Genomic DNA, 12,238 nt, shown 5'->3' with positions numbered 1-12,238 from the left:
TAAGTTACAAGCAGCTTACTGATCAGTCAGATTTCTGAACACTCAGTTAACCATTTTATACCACTTACAGGCTTTTACAAATGGAAAAATATTATAAAGTGTGACTGTCATGCTTAAAAGCATAAGCCTGAATAAAGGACACAGAAATTACCCAAACAAAAGGGTTTTCAAAGCAGGGATCCCCTTATACTAAGTAAAATCTCCTTGCCAGGCACCATTACATAACATCCCTGAAGCAACAACTGCTCATGTGGAAGAGTCGCATCAGTAAAGTTATTTTAATGAAATTTAGCAGCCAGAAGCAAGAAGGCGTCTGTGGCATGTGACCAGTCAGCACTCAACAGCAGACCTTGGGAATCAATGATTTAGGGCACTGTATAGAGGTGGAATTAGTTCCAGTGAAATGACTATAAGGACTGGTTCCAGCAAGGCAGGGGGGGGAAGATTAGATCAATTATCAGTAAAAATTTCTATTAGGCAACCAGTCCTCAAAACTATACCCATCAGTGGGAGGTCTCTTTGCCTGATAAATGGAAAAGTGCTCTGGGCATAGTCCTGAATCATCCATCACTGCCAAATAAACCCAGTGGATCTTTTCTACAATATCATCTCTTGCACTACCAAGAGAAAACTGAGCGAATCTGAATAGTCTTGACTCCTGGTAATGAGCATATCCTTCTGAGGCCAGAATTAATGAGATGGGTGATAGGGGTTTCTTTTCTGGGCTTTAAATTTCACAGATGAATCTACTGTGCTACCAGTATTGGAGTGGTCCTTCAGCAGAAGGAATTAAGAGCACAGGAGAGGGTGTTTCAATTATCTAACAGGAAGCAGCTCTAGGCAGGAAAAATTGGGCAACACCAATTCCATGGTTAGGAAGACTGCAAGACAATTAGCCCAAAGACTTCAACAGAAACAGGTAGAACTTCTCAGGTTGTTCTGAACAGCATCATCCTGGCTTCTAATGCTGAATTAATGCTAAGGTATATTTTAGCTTTGGTGCAAGATAAGAAAAGATATGTGTATTCCTTCTCTGTGTGTAATAGAAGCCTGGTAAGAAGCACTATGACATTATTAACTACAGATTCTAGCATTCAGTGCTGGTGCAATAAAAAGAAAAGACTCAGTAGAAAATACAAAGGTACATGTCCTTGTTACTACTGCCTGGCTCTCTCCTGTGGGGCACCAGCAAGACTTCATCATCCCTGAAGACACATTTTCATGTTAAAAGAGCAAACTAACCGTACTGGACAGCAATCTAGGTTCAGTCAGGTTTTGTACTCTCTTAGCTAATTGCTGTCCTGACTTCTAAATGAAAATAGAGCATCTTTTCAGTGGCCACATATACATCTGTGACCTCAAAACAAGATGCAGCAGCTGATAAGAGCAGCTGTTTCAAAGATAATTAAAAATCTGTCAGCAACAGAAACAGAGGATGCAGGAAAGGCACTGCATCCAAAGCAAACTTTATATTATTCTCCAATACTAGAGTACCCTCTTAAGGTAGTCTTCAGACACATAATAGGTTAATCCTACTAGTCCCCTTCAGAGGAGCCAGCATCTACCAAGAAAGCCTCTAGTCTTACATGGTCAACCTTTTCCTGAGAGTCTTCATCCTAGAAGGGTCAGCAGGAAAAAAGAGAGAAAGAAGTTAAAAGGAAGCACTATGGACGCCAGCACAAGACAGCTTGAAGATTGACACTTATGGCTGTCCTGCAGCACACACTCTGCAACCACAAAGTTGATCCCACCATTATAATATTTTATATCCAGTCATTTATGCAGATGCCAACTGTGATACTTAAAGAAAAAAAAAAAAAAAAAACCAACAAAAAACAAACATGACAAGAAGAGCACAGACTTAGTTCATTCTCCTTACAGCATGATAAAGCTCAAATTATCCAGGTATGTAGGATCCTAAAAAGATTCATATGGAGAGTCACTGCAGCCATGCCAGAGACCAGAATTTATGCTGGACCAGCCATACTAGAGGTTCTACATTGTAGCAGGATACAGCCCTTTTTTCAGAAGCTACTGTTTCTCAAGGCAGCATCAGATTCTCCCCTGAGAGCACAAGCTGTAGCAGCTAGTGTAAAATAAGCACAGTTAGGGGAGCAACTTGGTTGTGGGGTAGATAAGTAACTTAAGAAAATCAGCCAGTTAATCACTGTGAAAGCTGCAAACTGGTTGAGAACCTTTTAGATGAGCAGACTGTCAGCACCAGCTGTTGCAACAACCAGTGCTGTTAGGCACCTAATGCAAGGAGGTAATTAAGAACCCAACAATCTCTATGCTATTCAACAAATCACAGTGCTCAGAACCACTCAGAAGGAGAATCCAGAGTACCCTAGATTGAACTATGACCCTACACCAGGAGTATGCATAGGATGGCCTGAAACACTCCACTAACCCACCTGACTTTTCTTTTGGATTAAATCATCTCTCCTGTGGAACATGGAAGCCATGTGATTCACAAATTGCATATATCTCTGATGGAAGTGGTTTGGTATCTCAGTTCATTTTGTGTCTTTGCTGTCATCTGGTCTTATGATCTTACTATGAGAAGAGCAGAGGAGGGCTACATGCACGTTAGGGCAGCTGGGGTACAATGAGCACAAATTAAATCAGATTTGCCCAACTGGTAAAAATCTGTTGGAAGCATGTATCTGTCAGCCAGGAGCCTGCTTGTTCCCACAGCCAAAAGCAGAAAAGCCTCTGTGGGGTCCAACATGACCTAAGCTTCTCTGGATGTACAGAGCCCAAATGATACAAGACTTGCACTAGCATGGAAGAAAATCCAGCTGGGCAACACATGTTGGAAAAGCATTTCATTAACCACTTCTTGGAACAATCTTCCACATGGGTTTCACCTTCAGTAATATTATTATTATTATTATTATTATTATTATTATTATTATTATTATTATTATTATTATTATTATTATTATTATTATTTACTCATTTGGGTTAGGAGTCCCATTAAAATGATGCCTGGATGCCAGCCTAAAGAAATGACTGCCAGGAGTGTTTGTAAACTGGCTGGTGGAAGTCCAGTTTGCTGCTTTGCAAAACTCACCTGTGGGAACATCCTTCCAACATGCAGAAGAGGTGGCCCAAGTTTTTGTCTGTCTATCTGGATCTATGCTGAATAAGGTATTTTTTACAGCAAGGAAATGCTTTCTAACTACCACCCAAGGACCATAGCTACATAAGTAAGCTTGCAAATACCAGCTAGGACAACAAGAGAAGAAGTGAAAGCACAGAACCTTTCCCCAGGCGGTGGTGAAATGTGGCAGAGAGAACCAGTTTGATTTTTGGGCAAATCCTGATATAAAGTCATTTTGTCCTACCTGTGTGGAACTATTCTCAAAATAGGAAAAACCTTCATCCTTTAGGCTGACCATTGCCCAGTAAAGCAGTCTCCACTCAAAGGATCTACAGAGTGCTGCCAGAGACACGCTGAAAATCATACTGAGACTCTAAGAGGCAGAAACCAGGGAACTCTTGAACAAGGTCCCAAGGGAATCACTTCACTGTAGGATAAAGAGAAAATAGACCATGGAAGTAGGATAACATGAAAATATTTTTTCATACGGATTTCTTACAGAACAGCAGATAGTTCACTCTTGTTAATAGAAGAAACAGGAAAGGAAAAATCTGCTGATACATTTTTTAAAAAGGCTTTTCCACTCAGCTTTCCAAACCAATCTCATCAAGAGCTCCAAACCTGGCCAAACAGCTTCTTCTGATGGATGTCATCAAGCTAGCATTCAGGCTGTTGGGTGTAGTGATGCTAGAGCCAGGAAAAAGGTTTGACTTTTATCCTGTAAAAGTGTCCAGAACTCCTCTTAGGATGGGATAGCAAAGATCTTCAACAGATCTCATTATATGATCTGTCCCTCCCATTATATAAATAACATGACTAGCCTGAGTTTCTCCCATTCTGTCAGAAACTTGATAGCATCAATTTGAGTAAATCTACCACATCAAGCCAGGGGATGGGAAAGGCCTCTCCATGGAAAAAGGGATACATTACCCCTCCAAAAATGAATGTTTGAAATGTGGAGCTCTGGCATGCAGCAAGCAGATTTATCTCTAGGAATTCCCACTTACAGCATATTCCCCTGGGTGCCCAAGGAGTGCGTGCCGAATTGCCAAGGAGCCCTGAAGGCCAGGAACGCGCACAGCCTTTGTGCAGGAGGGTGCCAACTGCACCAATTACAGCAAATAATCATGTTCCATCTTGCCTGGTGAAATAACACATAGCTGCAGTGTTGTTTGTTAGTACTTGTACTTCTGAAAAGGCAGGAATGCTCTGCATGTCACATGGGCAGAGTGTGAGCTTTGTGACCTTTCATGAGCCCCTTGAAGAAGTCTGCATTTGAAGATAATGCAGGTACTTCCACATAGAATGGGAATTAAGAAGTAGAGATTTGGGCAGAGGAATTACAGATTTGCTGCTGTAGTTAAGAATATTCTTGTGGGAGATACATATACACAACAGGAGCTGAAAAAATACTAAGATATCATAATGTTTTCATAGAGCTTGGAGGAAGTGTATTAGGCTAAAAGACATTGCAACTATGCCCTGGGGAAGGGGGTTTTAACAACACATCTGTTGTATAGAGCAACACACAGTTTGTAGTCTCTTTTGGAAGAGAGAGCCCAGGCCAAGCAGAGATCAGCAGTAACCTGATAAAATCTATGCTCCAAGTCAGATGATTTGCCTATTGACTTCAAAACAAAGATCTTTTTAATTACAAATAATTGTTCACCCCCTAAGTGAATTTCCTTGTAATAAGCCCAGATGTTGAAACATGGATAGACAGGTACTTTTTGCTTCCTTCAAGCAAGCTGCTCTGACTGAAAAACACTTCCTGGATGCTTCTCAATGCCATGAAAAGACCCAAACAATAGCATAAATTTGTTTATACCAGAAATTTGAGATGGGTGGAAACTGGGTGGATGGGCACAGAATTAAAAAAAAAAAAAAGAAAAAAGAGTCAAAGTAAATTAAACCAGTTTAAAAACTCTGAGGAGCCTCTGAAGGTCAAATCACTAAGCTGAATGTGAAACTGCATATGAGGGTGTGAATATGGCAAAGATTTAAGACAAACTCTTTTGTCTTCAAAATCAGTAATAAGGCTAAAACCTTCTATGCTGAAATTAATTACATGGGGCCTATTCCACTACTGCCAGTTCCAGGAAAAAAAAAAAAAAAAAAAAAGACTGGTTTTTTTAATCTTGTATTTCTTTTGGGAAGATTTCTTATAAAGGTTTCAAGATGACCAGATGGCTGAATGAGACATCCATTGTAACAGCTGACCCCACCACTTAACAGCAAGCCAAGGCAAAGCTACCAGAAGAGTAAAAGGTGATTGCCAATCTAGGGTGAAGGAAAAAACAATACTAGTTCTGTTAAATATTCACTTTGGTAACAAATATGCTCACATATTAAAAGCCTCCAATTTTAGACCAAAGGAAAAGGCTAAGGATTATTTACAGTAGATTCTGTCTTTCTTCCAGTAGCTCCAAGGTTTTCAATTAACACAAACATTTAGCAACAAAGACCTTTCTGAAGGGAGACTATTGACACAAACTATTCTTCCTGGTGGTTAAGATCCAGTACTAACATATTTGAATGTTACAAGGCGTGGACGTCCTCACCCTCCTGCTGCTGAAAAGCTCACTACTTTCAAACAGAACACTGTAAAGATTTCTTAGTCTTCTCCAGGGTTGCCCAAGGCCTGGAGTCCCTATGATCTCTTCCCAGCTATTGAAATGGCTGTGATGTGAGCAGTAAGCACAAGAACAAGCAAACTGTAAGTTGCAGCCCATCAGCTGTACCTCTACATAAAGCCCTGGTCTCTTTAAAACCAGGGAAGCAGCCCATGAACTAGGATGGCCAGTTCCAGCAAGAGAACAATCTGACAATGAGCCACCCTAATGTGGAGGCCAGCTACACCTCCTAAAACCACCAGCTGGTTTCTTTAAGACTTTCTTTACCTATGAGGTTGATGGTTACTTCTATTTCTTAAATTCTGCACCTTCCCTCATAGAATCTATGCTGAACGCCTACAGCATATTCAAGGGGAGAATCCCTCAGTGGAAGATGATTCTCCATTATGCCTATCAAAAGAAAAGAGCATACTTTCTCCAGGAAAAAACGCCTGCTCTAGGAGGTGTTACTGTAAGCTAAGCTGTAACAGTGCTATTTTCAACAGCATCACAGGGTCTCAAGAGGAAAAATCCCCCCACAATCATTTTGGCACAGATGTCTGGGACACAGCTACTCAGTGTAACAGGAAAGTTTTGTCACTGCACAGGGAATCAGGGAGTAGTCACTCCAAGATAGAAGGTCCCAGGGATCTGAGCAGAGTAGCTTTAAGCAGAGTTGGTGCAGGGTGGCTAGCAGAGCAAAATGGGTTTCCAGTTTAAAGCCAAGGATATGGTATGCTGGAGAACATTGACTGGCAGTGCAAAAAGGTAAGCATCACCTCTTTCAAACAAATATCACTGTCAACAAGGTGGAAGTCAGATGATACTTTTGTCCATCTGTAATGTGGCAGGGAGCAAAAATGGGGGGCATTCCTTGAAAGCTGCTCCTTCTAGCAGGAGATGCCTGTGGAGAAGCCATGCTAACATCCAACAGCAAGCTTCCAGGAAGAATTTCAACATTCTGCAACACTAAGCAAAAAAAAATTAATTGAAGCAGTTCGGATCTATTTCTGAATACTTGAGGATGTTGCCTCACTCTCCTGAGAAAGAGGGGTTCCTGACCCCCTTCTACCATTTGAACATTAACTGATAGAACAGCCTCTGAACCAAAGTTTTCTTCTAAAGACAAGTGGGAGCTGAGTTTGCACATTATTACCCACAAGGAAAACTCTCAGATGCTGCACAACTTTTGCAGCCATTCACAAAGAAAATGAAAAAGAGCATCACTACACAAACTTGATAGAGACCATGTCAGAGGTACTCTGGCTCTAGCAAAGCAAAGCACAAAAGTAAAGCTTCTGTTTATCTGCCTTGCTACCATAGATGGTGGCAAAATGGGTCACAAAATGATGTGCCTGCTTATTTTACTTCTAGAAATTAAAATATCAGGAAGATATGCATGCACAGGAGGGAAAGGCCCCAAGTCCTGTATGATACTACTCTCCATACTTGACACGTGAGAAACCATGGCCCTAGACAGGACCCAGTGTGGAAACTATTATACAAAGGGCAACACCAGGAAAGGGACAGGGCAGTCACATGAGTCCCAAATCTAAGGATAAATTCAAAGGCCGAAGCACACCACGCAGGAAGGAATCTCAGAAGAAATTCATAATTCTCCACTGGAGACAACAGCAGGAAACACAAGTCCTCCTGACAGGACACCCACCTCTCCGAGAGAAGCAGACGGGGAATTCTTCCTGCTGAGGTTTTCATCTGCAAAGAGGTCTTGTCGGGCTCGACGGCCCATCTTTAGTACCTGTAGTGCGGGGGGAAACAGGAAGGAGCAGAGGACACCAGTTACTGACAAAAGCCGTCTCACGGCAGGGAGCGGAGCGCAGGCAGGGCCGTGCCGTGGCGCCCGCCCCGCAGCGAGGCGCGGTGCCCTCACGGAGCACAGGCATTACCGGCCGCAGGTGCGAGCCCCGCAGCCGCCTCCCGGCCCGCCCCGGCCCGGCCCTTCCGCCGCACGGCAGCCGGGCCACTGACCCCGCTCCGGCCCGCGGTGCAAGGCCCCGGAGCCTCCCGCTCGGAGAGGCTGGGCCCGCCCCGGCCCCGGGCCCGCTCACCCCGGCGACGCCGCTCCTGCGCGGCGCCTCCGCTCGCTCGGGATCAGGCTCCATCCGCCGCCGCGGCCGCCGGTGCTTCCGGCGGACAGCCCGCCCCGCCGCCCCGGCAACGCGGGCACGGCCGGCAGCCCCGCACCGCCCGGACACCGCCCGGACACCGCCCGGCCGAGCACCGGCGCCTGCAGCCACTGAAACAGCCACCGCCGCAGCAGCCCTAAAACCTGGGCCTGACTGAGGGGGACACCAGGGCTGCAGCACCTCGGGTGCTGTTAGCCCGTTGTAATCGCCCTTGCGGTGTGAGAGGCCGGCAACAGTCGGACGCTCTGCCTTCTCCAGCTTTTTGCTGAAGACACTTTAAGTTCCCCCTAAGGCAGAGAATCCTAGCCTTACAGATCTGTCTCCTGATAGAGGCTTTTGCCAAAGTCTCCTGATGGCTTCTGATGCTCTTCCCAATTCTCCCTGGCTCTCTAATACAGCTTTCCAGATGGGGCAGGCGGTCCCCAGAGCCCGCGGTGGAGGCAGTGCCAATGATCAAATGTAAGCACACATGCTTCTCAACCGTGAGTTGTGCAGAGATTTCCACTGAGCTGTATAAAATGACCCCAGTCTCTTTCTTGGCTGGACAGATGTACAGATTAATTGTAAATAGATCTGGTTTTAGCTCCATACATTTAAAAACCATTCAGTTTTCCAATACTTTATCCCTTTGCCTATATTTTTTTCTGCTATCTCACATTCCTCACATTTTTCACCCATCCTCATTAGCCTAAGAAATTTCTTCTGCTGTTACAATAAAGAACCGTACCACACCACAAACTACACTGCTAACACTTTGCCATGATGAAAATTGACTCTGTAAGTCTAAACTTTTAAGCCTTCCAGGAATATCTTTTACTAAAGGCACCAGATTTCACTCCATACCTGCTTAGCTTTTGTAGAAGCTCATGGTTTGGCTGAGGAACTTCAAGTCATCTAAATAAAATGTATCAAATCATTCTCCTTTTTTCCATTCCTACTGATATGTTCAAGTAGTTGTGCTGTGATGATCTAAGGATTAAGTGAAATAAGATTTGTGGGCAGAAGTAATAACTTTTTATTAGACCAACTGATATAGCTGGAAAAAAACATAAAATAAGGGTTTCTGTGCCTGAAAGCTTGTGTGTTTTTTCCAGCTATATCAATTGGCCTAATAAAAGATATGATCTCCCTTTACAAACCTTGACATGTTCAAAGAATTCAGTAAGTGAGACATGATTTTCCTTTTTTGAAGCCAGGCTTACTGGGCTTTATGAAATTATGATCTTCCATATACTTTGTTCTTTACTTTTCATTACAGATTCAAGGATTCATGAGGTAGAGAGGGCAGTTTGCACCTAGCCCCATGCTTTGCCACAATGGGAATATGGCCCTGCATTTCCCAATTCTTCCCAACTCCTCCAAATAGGTGCTGCAACAACAGCTACACAGATGCCAGGAGACTGAGGGACTATAGCTCTGGGTGTACAGTACACTTAGAGCTGGCCTTCTTGATGAGAAAAAGAGCATCCTGAGAGGAGCATGATAACATCCAGAGCCATGTCTGCTAAATCAGGAAGGCATCCCTGGAGCAGGAATCCTTGGGTAGGAGTACATTGCCAGCTGTGCTCCCACACAGTGGCTGGCAGGGTGATTCTCCCAGAGCCAGGGTAGAGCCATACAGGGTGCCACCCTGGACAGACAGATCATGAAGCAGCATGACCAGTGCATTTCCTTCTTTGGAACTGCCCTCCCCCTCCAAGCTTCTCCTCACAATTCCCCTGGGTCCCCATCCCAGACGGTTCACCTGTACTTCCCATCTCCCCCCAAGACACACTCTGTGCTGCTGGCTGCTTGTCCCAGGGAGAGAAGTCTCAGGCCAGTTGAGGGAGGGTGAAGTCCATATGCAGGAAACAAAACATGTAAGGACTTGGGGAACTGAGCCTTGCCTTGGAATTTTGACTCCTGACTTTAGAGTTTCTCAGTGAAAGAGAAGAGCAGACGTGCAGAAAGAAAGAAACCTAAAATCTGTCCTACCTCAAATCCCTGGAATGGGGTTTGTCACCTACCCCCGAAAGTTTTGCCTGCTTGGGGAAGGCAACAGGAGGAAAAGAGTTTTCATCCATCATTTCATGTTGTGGCTAAAGTGGATTTTGCTTGTCTTAAGCATTGGGGTTACATTTTCTGAACAGTTTAATTCTCCTCTGTCTTACTGGTGACACAGGCAGCATTTTACCCTGGGCCTAGATTGGCTCCACTCAACCAACTGAGAAAGAGCCAGGTACCAGGACAAATGTCTAGTGCTGCTGTGGTTGTCCAAAGCTGTTTTCAATGCTTGCTTCCTGTCCAGTTCAGGTCTGTGGTGCCAGGGTTTCTCTTTCCCAGTGTACAGTTTCAGGTGTGTTCTCAGCTTTCAGTCTGCCTTACCTGGTTGGTTTTGCCCTCACTGTAAATCACACTGCTGCCACCCCCTTTCAGCCAAACGGCAAGTAAGAATGGTGCAAGCATTCCTTTCATGGACAAGTTCTCACATCTAAGCATGGACTCTCCATCTCAATTTCAACACAAACCTGATCACACAGAATAGGACTAACAGAGTTCCCCATTAGTGCTGTTTACTGTTGATTTCTCCTAGATTGGCAGACATATGAATAGAGCTTGTGTCTGGTCCTCCTATCCATGAGAAAGTCTGGGAAAGCAATCACACTTGAGCCCTCCCATATGCCTCTGGTCCTAGACCCCCTCTAAAGCAAGGGCAGACACATGTAGTTAAAGCTACAGCTATGGTGGAAAGCCCACATGGTAGCACAATGACCACCTTATTCAGAGTGGCCAAAGGCTTTCTAAAGCAGCTCTTTGACAGCAGCAGGATTTATGGGATGCAGGACAATTCCACTAGCAACAAGTGACAACAGCACTGCATTTCCTTCCTCTCCTAATCTTCACATCAGGCAGCCAGCCAGAATCCTGATTTTGATATGGGCCAATTCATTAAAACATTTAGCTTCCACTGGGAAGTGAAGCACTCAGCTAAGAGTGCTGCTGCATCCTACTCCACACTAGCAGCCTGCTGCCAGCTCCAAGCATCTCTGTTTAATTTTTCTGCAGGTTTTTTTCCTCCATGCACCTCTCAAGCATCTACCCCATCTCTAAGGTACCCCATTTCTGTAGGCTCCAGAACAAAATTCCCTAACAATTGCAAAGCTTCAAACAAGATGTTCTTCCCTCTGAAAGGTGGAAGGGGCTTTGACAGGTAGCAAAGGCCCATACACTTGCCTGTCTTGATATCCATGAGAATAGATGCTGTTCATGTTACACCAGCCCCAGCTCAGACTGGCAAACCCCAGCAAGAGGTGCCAAGTGTGAAATATTTCCTATGCTACTCATGTTCAGTAGCCCTGTCAGGCTCTCCCTCAGCCTAGCTGGATTCCAGCATGTACAAGATGTGCAACCTGTTAATGACTGCTGCTCACAGCCACTAGCATTGCTTCCAGTGTCTGCCAGACCACAGGGCTTCCCCACCTCTTTTCAACCCACAGAGCAACACTTAGAGCAAAAAGTGAGTGGCCTAATACGCGAACCAGCAGGACACCTACATCCTCCTCCATTATTTCTTCCAAGCAGTAAGCTCCTGCTGTCAGCTTGTAACAAAAAAGTCTCATCTCAGCCATTAGCAACATAACCTTGCATTTTGTACTATTGCATTTCATCCCATTTCTCCTATATTAGCCTTCAAAATTGCCTGTACCCCAGTCCTCCCCTGTATAGACAATGCCTCCAGTTTTGGATAAGCAGCCAATTGCATCAGCAGATCCATTTTGGCGTGCCAATATCATTAATAAAACCTGGGCCCAGGACCAGCCTCTGGGAAACTCTCGTAATTTCTTATAATTTCTGTATTTATCTCCATCTTAACTAATATCTCACCATGCAGCACTGTAGCAAATGAATTACTGGAGTCCAAAGCAATCATTTTCTGCATTTAGAGTGACCTCCAACCTGGCAGCAGCGTAGAGATCCCAGTGGGGAAAAGCATCCAAAATTCATTTCAGAAGTGCCCGAGTAGGTCTAGAAACATCCATCCCAATCGACAAAATACTATTCCATGGATAATTAACATCAACAGTCAGAATTTGCTTACTGTACTCAATCTTACTTCAAGTGAAAATTTGCCTGTCATCATCTTGGAGCCACTAGATCTCGTTATGTCTTTGTCTGCTCCATCAAAGAACTCTTAATTCCTCTTCCCAAGGAAAGCACAAGCAAACGGTTCACCCTTACATCTCCTCAGAGCTGTATAAAATGGGCATCCAGCATCCCCAGCTGCCCCAGTTTGGATGTTTTGTTAGCCTGTTCCACACTCCATGTGTTGGGTGAGGCCCTGTCCCTCGAGCTTGCAGTGCGCTCCCAGCCCAAGAGCCCAAGGCCCCCGAACA

General features: G+C 44.5%; 1 protein-coding gene across 1 annotated transcript in view; it reads right to left on the bottom strand.

The window, feature by feature from the left end:
- Positions 1-7,901, bottom strand: part of IFT43 (intraflagellar transport 43) — a 44,799-nt gene extending 36,898 nt beyond the window's left edge. The window contains exons 1-2 of the mRNA XM_056493681.1: positions 7,788-7,901; positions 7,388-7,477 (exon numbers count right to left, since the gene is read on the bottom strand). Of these exons, the coding sequence (XP_056349656.1) occupies positions 7,388-7,477; positions 7,788-7,841 (144 nt within the window). The 5' untranslated portion in view covers positions 7,842-7,901. The remainder of the gene's footprint in view (positions 1-7,387; positions 7,478-7,787) is intronic.
- Positions 7,902-12,238: the final 4,337 nt, after the last annotated feature.

The sequence above is a fragment of the Oenanthe melanoleuca genome, chromosome 5 (genome assembly GCF_029582105.1).
Source record: "Oenanthe melanoleuca isolate GR-GAL-2019-014 chromosome 5, OMel1.0, whole genome shotgun sequence".
Lineage (NCBI taxonomy): Eukaryota > Metazoa > Chordata > Aves > Passeriformes > Muscicapidae > Oenanthe > Oenanthe melanoleuca.
Note: the sequence above shows the minus strand (reverse complement) of the source record. Positions and strands in the feature narration are given on the sequence as shown.